This window comes from Laccaria bicolor, genomic scaffold (assembly GCF_000143565.1).
Source record: "Laccaria bicolor S238N-H82 LACBIscaffold_1 genomic scaffold, whole genome shotgun sequence".
In the NCBI taxonomy this organism is placed as follows: Eukaryota; Fungi; Basidiomycota; class Agaricomycetes; order Agaricales; family Hydnangiaceae; genus Laccaria; species Laccaria bicolor.
Genome location: NW_001889872.1, coordinates 3,475,862 through 3,484,122, shown reverse-complemented (window position 1 = coordinate 3,484,122; position 8,261 = coordinate 3,475,862). Strand labels below are relative to the sequence as shown.

At 45.7% G+C, this 8,261-nt stretch overlaps 2 protein-coding genes across 2 annotated transcripts; both read right to left on the bottom strand.

The window, feature by feature from the left end:
* Positions 1-1,309: 1,309 nt before the first annotated feature.
* Positions 1,310-2,302, bottom strand: LACBIDRAFT_302023 (uncharacterized protein; the record flags this gene model as incomplete). Its single annotated transcript, XM_001873710.1, has 1 exon — positions 1,310-2,302. The coding sequence occupies one exon, from the start codon at positions 2,300-2,302 to the stop codon at positions 1,310-1,312; it is 993 nt and encodes a 330-aa protein (XP_001873745.1).
* A 2,721-nt stretch (positions 2,303-5,023) lies between these two features.
* LACBIDRAFT_321444 (uncharacterized protein) lies at positions 5,024-7,933 on the bottom strand (the record flags this gene model as incomplete). Its single annotated transcript, XM_001873709.1, has 9 exons — positions 5,024-5,062; positions 5,457-5,918; positions 6,166-6,214; positions 6,281-6,634; positions 6,694-6,829; positions 6,900-7,266; positions 7,409-7,601; positions 7,708-7,766; positions 7,826-7,933. 9 exons carry the CDS (start codon positions 7,931-7,933, stop codon positions 5,024-5,026), a joined length of 1,767 nt encoding a protein of 588 aa, XP_001873744.1.
* Positions 7,934-8,261: the final 328 nt, after the last annotated feature.

The window sequence follows — 8,261 nt, the reverse complement described above, 5'->3', positions numbered from 1 at the left end:
AAGATGTATTGAGAAGCTATAACAGTACAGCTCATTTTTTTCCCCCACAACTCCGGCGGGGCATTTCATTGACTCCGTCGGGGCATGTAAAATTAAATATGTTGACTCCTGCAAAGCATTCAATACACTCCGATGGGGAATATAAAATTTGAATTGGGTGGGAGACAGTTGATTGACTTTCATGGGGTATTTAATTCACTCCATTGAGGCATTTAAAATTAAATATGTTAACTTCTGCAGGGCAGTTTATTCACTCCGACGGAGCATTTTATTGACCCCGTCGGCGAATTTAAAATCAAATATTTTGACCCCGCGGCGATTTAATTCACCCCGACGGAGCATTTTATTTACGCCGTCGGGGCTTTTAAAATTAAATATGTTAACTCCCGCGGGGCAGTTTATTCACTCCGACGGGGCATTTTATTGACCCCGTCGGCGAATTTAAAATCAAATATGTTGACCCTGCGGCCATTTAATTCACTCCGACAGGGCATTTTATTCATGCTGTCAGGGCATATAAAATTAAATATGTTCTCTCACAGGGCACTCCGACAGGGCATTTTATTCACTCTGTCATGAAATTTAGAGTCAAATATGTTGACCCCCGCGGCGCATGTAGTTTACTCCTCCAGGGCATTTTATTTACTCTGACAGGGTATTTTAAATCAAATATGTTGACTCCCATGGGGCATTGGGTTCACTCCTCCAGGGCATTTGAAATTGAGTATGTCAACTCTGGCAATGCATTTACAATTAAACATAATAACCCCTCAAGTCAATCAAATTCTTCATGGAGTCAAAATAGTCAAATTTAAATGCCCATGGTGGTTGACATACTCAGCTAAAAATTCTCTGCCAGAGTGAATCAAATGCCCCATGGGAGTTGAAATAACCGCCCCATTGGAGTCAATCAAATGCTTAACCAGAGTTGACATATTCAATTTCAATAGATGTCATTTATTAATATTATGGACACAGGTAATTTACCATTGGAGCAGGTTGGGGTATATACAGCATGCTTTGCTGACCAGCAGCTGTGTGGTAGAGCAAGTAGCTTAGGGTGGAGGTTTACAATTAGCTACTACTGATAGAAGCAAACAGTACAACATCAAAGCAGGTAACAGTATTACAGTTGTTCTAGTAAAGATTGGGGAACTATGGTGTGATGCCGACGGGACACCCAGAAGGCTGCCGTAGGTAGCTGCCGCGGCAAGAGACGCCGTGCCCGCAAGCCATTTGTATGCATCCGGCTGGTCCGTTGGTAAAGGGATGTTTTGGAAAGTCCGGCCGGGACTGGCTGGCCCGTTCATTACGAGTCATTGTCATGTCCGGCTACTACGTTTGGTACGTGACACAGTGACTGATATATGTGCCTAAGGAGCCTGTCTGAGGACCGAGCCAAACCCTCTTCGTCCAATTTGAGGTGAGTAAGCTGCGACCAACGTACTGGCAAGTCAAGGAGATTTTGTCTGAGACTCGTTAAAGAAAGCCTTCGCAGTTTTGGAGCTGAGAGGATACCCGAAGATTTCTTCCAGGGTCTCCTAGAATTTTGGGAAAGAACTTGCAGTCCCAAAGTTCTCATAGGTATGCTAGCGATGGAAAGGGATTCCAGCATCGGAACATCGCCCTCCACGATGTCTTGTAAATGTGTAAAGGAGCCTTCCATTGCCCTGAGGTCAACAGCCTTCCATCGGCGGCTAAAAGGGAGGATCTGCCTTGACACACTCCTAAAAGCTTCCATGTCCTCCTGGGAATCAGGCGGACTGCTGAAAGAATAAAGGGGATCCGGAGTGTAGAGCGAAATAGAGAGAGGAATCTCCCCCCAACGGAGGATCCAATCCCTCACCGCCTCGCAGCGTGTCGCCATCTTGCGGACGGATGCGGAATCAGAAATAGAGTCTGGTGTAGGCGTCGGGATGTGAAGGCTTGCCCAAAGCCGTGGAGTTAACAGAGCGATAGATCTCCATGCGCTACAAACACGACCCAGCAAGAGGGGAGCTTCTTTAACGCTCATGACGGCGTTATGATGTGTAGGAAGACAATGAGTGAAGATCTCCTCCATAATATCGAGAGGTAGTCGACGAAAAGGAGAGATAAGTGCTCGATGAGCCTCGATCTCCTCACTCAGAGCGGACCGTTGGTCATATAGGGCGCAGATAATCGACTCCAGCCGCTCGATTTCGGAATCCAAGGTAGATAAACGTTCGAGTGGTTCTGTTAGGAGGTTCTTGATATCAAGGATTTCTGAAGCCGAGGGGGAGTAGTTGGTGTGGAGATAGCGTGCATACGGTGACTTGTCCATCTTTTACTACAGAAATACCTGCGTGGGCTGAGAAAGTTTTCTGGAAAAGTTCTACGAGACTGACCAGTTCGGCTTTGAACCGTTTCCAGCGACGAAGTTGTAGGTAGTTTGGAGAGTACAGCAATCCAAATGCCCTTCGGCTTCGTAGATCATGTGGGGAGGCGCAATGCCTGCGAAATCAATTTGTGTTTGCACCTATTTGGTCTCCCTATACATGGACGAGAATCAAGGAAAATCAATATTCTGCGTGACCCAGCACAATATCCGGAAATATTGATATACAAATTGGGACTAAAACAAGTTTTTTAGGGAATGGCCCGAGAATTTCCAAAGCAAGTCAATGATGAGGTGTAGATATCTCCCTGATCTATGGGGAGCAGTAAGATTATTTTTGATATTCTCGGGCCATTCCCTGAACAATCAAAAATAAAGTGTAGTCTTACTATAAAGTGTAAGGCCCATTGCCCGTGCAAAGTAGTTATTTTGTTTTCAAAACTGCCTGCGAAACGCGCTAAATTAGATTACATAATCACGCGAAGGAGGCGTCGCGTCGCGTCAACGCGTCGATGATACACATTCTCAATGACTATTAGGGCCACTCTACATTATCTCTACTACTCAAATAAGCGGAAAACATGGTGTCTTCATTTGGAAAATTTTATATGACCTCAAGCATGAACTATCTGACTACAAACAGCAGATAAAAGGCCAGAAAACGAGCCTCATTTTATGACTTTGACAAGACTCTGACTATGATGACCTAGCATAGTCACCAATTCAATTTTACCGCACATTCACATTGTGATCTAACATACATACATTTACTATGCCTTTACCAGCCTAGAAATTGTAGTGGAACACGAGGAAATTATTTGGGAAGATAAAACGAGACATTTGGCAGGATTTGTGTGGCTGTGCACTTAGTCATCCGGTCAAATCAGTTGCAGGCATTGCACCTCCCCAGTAGATGAGACTCAGCAAGAAGGGGAATTACATAATCATGATACCACACGATTCAAATGTTGCTCTGGTGATCTCGAGTACATTATCGAAGTGTTTTGCGACTCTTACATTTACAAGGTAAGATATCCATTCATTTTATGAAAGAGACTGCCGCGCTCGAAAAGGGAAACAAAGGGAGGGTAGTCATTCATCCAGGCATTCCGGAATTTCCCAGTATGGCCAAGGGGGTCCTAGGATTAAAAAAATAGATCTGGGGTCGATTTTTTTTTTTAAGCCCTTACTGGCTTGACCTACCTACCTACGTAATCAGGCACGTGTCCATATATGGTAAGATGACATCATCATTTTCATCGCTTTGTCCAAGATGCCTCGCAAACCCAGTTTTGTGAATCTATTTCCTACCAAATGCAATGTAGATGATACTGGAATATAGGTGAGTGACTTGTAATTTTTATTGTATAGAACATATTCTAATGTTGGCAGATCTAAGTCTGTTGGCAAGTCTGGCTTATCCAAGTTTTGCAATTGGGCATGTGGTGTTTTACATAATTGGTATCAAGAACAAGTTTCTAAACAACTTGCCAGTAACTTGTAAGTGATGTTTAGTGACTGTATTTCTTTGGTTGTGCCAGCTTCCACCTTCAAGATGAGCTTTGTGACATTGACACTTGGTGGAGATTAGATAAGCTTGAAGAAATATTATATAATGCTTCAATATCATTGAATTCAGACTGATCTACATGCTTTGGAGTGCACTAGCACTACTAATTTGCAGGGGATGGCCTTCCAGGACTGTTTTTAAATCATTTTGTAGAGGGTTCCATATTTTTTTTTTCTCAGCCTGTGGCTGACCTACCTACCCAACCCCTGGTCGGACTTTGGAATCCTAAGACCCCCTTGAGTATGGCAGTAATCACTGCGAGTAATTGTATGTGACATCCACAGCTGTATGTCCGAGCCCAGAATCAACAGAAATGTGAGCTTCAGGCTTCAGCCTGATAATCAAAATCTTCAAACTTTAAATAAATATTGCCCTCCAATTCCTGCACGATTTCCATAGAAGCAAAGATTTTCTCTATGTTTTCTGGACGGTTTTGAAGCCTGAGAAAGATCACATCGACTTGTTTCAGCGCTCCCCCATTTTTGCACATACGCTGCTTTAGGACGAAGGACAACAGATGTGCTTCAGAAAGCTTGCACCTCTGCAATGAAATTCTTCAAGCAAAGGGCAGAGATAGACAGGGTTCCCGCCAGAAGGAGTAGAGCAGTCGTTGATTTCCTCATCAAGAGAACCAGAATAAAACTTATTGATATGGAGATGGGTGACGAATGGCACTGATTTCAAGCAACGTATAAGCTCATCTTGGGACATTGCCCGAATTTCAATGAAAAGTTTTTTCAGTTTGACACCATTTCGCGAGAGGAAATCCATCAAAACGGAGTGCTGGTTCTGTAGTGCCTGTTGCCCACAAGGTGACGTTTGGAATTTAATCTCCAGATGACAGAGAACTGGTAAATCGAGGTATTTCAGGAAAGCTTCATCGGATCTGCCACTGAGGCTGAGAGAGAAGTGCTGCAGAAGAGGGAGAGTAAGGGTGTACTGGCTGGGAGACATTTTTGAACTGGAAACATCGGATGTGGTGTTGCTAACTTGAAGGAAGATACTGCAACTCATGAGGAGGGGGCATTTCTTCAATAGGTGGACAATTTGGCTGTACCTAAGACCGTTTATTGTTTCTGAAGATTGAATCGGACCATCTACATCCAATTTGAGGTGAGTGAGCTGCGACCAACACACTGGTAGATCAGGAAGACCTTCTGATAAGTACATTAAAGAAAGCCTTCGCAGGTTTGGAGCAGAGAGGAGACCCGAAGATTTCTTCCAAGATGTCTCAGCTTCGGAAGAAATTTGCAATCCCAAAGTTATTCTCGGTATGTTGACAATGGAAAGGGATTCCAGCATCAGAACATCGCCCTCCACGATCTCTTGGAAATGTGTAAAGAAGCCTTCCATTGCTCTAAGGTCAACATTCTTCCATCGGCAGCTAAAAGGGAGTATATGCCTTGACATGCTCCTAAAAGACTCTATGTCCTTGTGGGGATCAAGTGAGCCAAAAGACTCAAGGGGATCCGAAATGTAGAGAGAAATAGAGAGAGGAACCTCCCTTAAACGGAGGAACCACTCCCTCACTGCCTCGGCGCATGTTGCCGTTTCCCTGATGTATGCAGGACCAAAAAGAGAGTCTGACCTAGGCGTCGGCATGTGAAGACTTGCCCAAAGCTGTGGAGTTGACAGAGTGATAGATCTCCATGTGCTACAAACACGACCCAGCAACAGGGGAGCTTCTCGAAGGCTCAAGACGGCGTTATGATGTGTAGGAAGACAATGAGAGAAGATCTCCCCCAACATAACAAGAGGTAGTTGACGAAAAGGAGAGATAAGTGCTCGATGAGACTCAATCTCCTCACTCAAAATGCAATGCCGGTCACGTAAGATGCAGAGAGTCGAGTTCAGCTGCTCGATTTCGGCATCCAAGGTTGATAAAAGTGTGAGTGGTTCCGTTAAATGATTCTTGATATCAAGGATTTCTGCAGCCGAGGGGGCGTAGTTGGTGTGGAGATGGGGTGCATATGGTGAGTTGTTCATCTCTTCCTACGAGTTTGTGGTTGACTGAGACAGTTTTCTGATAAAGGTTTCATAAGCGAAATTACATAATACAGATAAGTGTGCAAAAATCATTGGAATATTTCGTCGAACACAAGTCGAAACTGTTGGAAAGTTGAAATATCTTCCACTGATTGGGGGTGATCCTATTGATGACCCGTTTTAATCAAGTGACAACGGGCTTGAAGGAAACACTTAAAGCACAAACAGGAAGAAATTAGATTAAATAACACACCTTTTCCGCCTTCCACATGACTAAGCGGAACCTGCATCTCCAACTAACCCTAACAACAATATTCATCAAGTCCTAAAAGTGTTATAGTCAACCGAACGTTAGCCCAGAAACGAACCAAAATAGCTTACTACTGCCCAGCTGAGCCAGCTCACAATTCCACTCGAAACCTTGGTAACAATGCTCTGTATACCATTTCCTCTGTGTCTGATCGACCTTGTTATAGTCCAAGTTCATGCAGATAAAGAGGTGCGTCGTGAAGTCCATCTCCGCCTTTGCATTCAGGTGTGGGTGGTGGGACAGCAAGCAGTTCTTTCCGTTTACGACTCGCTCGATGGGGTTCGTACCCTCGTGCGCTTGACTTAGGGTAATACTTGGGTAATACAACCCGATACATTGGGCATCACCCTTAACCTGGAACCCTCTGTATCGTCCGAGCTTCGATCTCGTGTCCCCAAGCGCAGTCTTGCGCCTATAGGACTGACAGCAGCAGCCGCTGCGTTGGCTCCATCATATACGCACTTGCCTCACCCATGTGCAGCAGGCCTGAAAACTCCATCCTGCCCCAGGTCGAGTGGCACACCCTTGCCTCGCTTACCCGCAATGATCATAACAGACAGTACCCACAATCCAGGACTGAGATGGGGTTTGATGTGGAGGCTAGCACCTAGAGATGCAGGATTGGCAGCGGCAGTGGGAAGGGCAGGGGGCGAAGTCAATGGACACAGAAGACCCACCTCCTCCGCTTCTGAGTAACTTGTTCTCCAGGTCGCCGAGGCTGATGTCTTTGAGTCTGAATTTATAAAGGAAGGGAAAGGGCTTAGAAAAGCGCAGGTTGTAGATGGGGATACCAAAGGATGGAGATGCAATGGAGACTAGAACCTCAGAGGACAGTCGATTTTGCTTAGATGTATGTTTTTCATTGTTGAGGTGATGGGCGCTCGGGAAGTGTGCTTGGGTCTTGGGGCATGACACGGAGAAGTTGGTGATTTTAGTGCGGATGACGAGCAAGTCCTGGGCTAGGCAGCGAGCTGGGCCTAGAAGAAACACATCGATGTGGATGATGCCCTGATACCACTCTCGTGTCGAACCCGTGTTTCCGCCCTACAAACGGACCAAAGTTGCCTTTCCTCCTCCCATTATTCCCCCCGCTCCAAATGGATATGCATGCCTGGGATCAACTCGTCTGTCGCATCGATGAGGACAGCCAGTTACATGAGGAAAGTCCTTTGCGCTAGCTCTGCACCTGGCATCGGTTGCGGATGTTGGAAGGCACGTCATTTAGTGCAGGAGGTACCAGATTTCGTGCAGGCCAAGCAGGTGCGGGAGGTATAATACGTCCGAGTTCGAGTCCAGCAAGTAACACAATTGTGTGTAAGCAAAAGATGGCTAAAATGTGGGTTTCAATTGCGAGGCAAGGGATGCGAGTTAACGGAGTACTTACATAGGTGCATGCAGACTATGCACCCCCATTCCTTCATCCCATTCCCGGCCTAGCACCATATTATCGCCTGTTTTGAGGCCTCGTAATGCGAAGAGGCTGACCTTGAGCCGGTCCTCCTTCCTGCCCACACAACGGTGACAGCACCAGCACTTGTTCCCCACTAGCCGCGCTTCGAGCCCACGTCCTGCGGCAGGCTCAACATACGGTTCCAGCACTCACAGCTGGGCGAATGCAGTCAGCAGGGGGCTGAATGACTAGATGAAGGGATGATGGTCGTGTTTCGTCGCTTGAGACGATATCTTGAGGGATATATGTAGATGTACTCATGGTAAAGAGTGCCCAGGTGACAGGCAGAGCAGATCGTCATCAATTTCGAGTTGGAGGGCGTCGTGAGTCGGGATCAGCTGACTTTAGACACAGCACGTCTGGTCAATGGATGCAAGGAGATAAGTAAGTGATCAAGAAGGGGAAATGTCAAGGGCTTTACAGCTGAGAGGCTATGCGGCTTTATATCTTGGTGCCCAGCTCTTCATCGTTTATGTACATAATGCTAATAGTTACTTGAAATCTTTCTGATTTTTTCTCACTCCTGATCAATTCTGAGTCTGGCTTTTATCATAAAATCTGAAGTGTTTTTCGACTTGTATACAAGGTA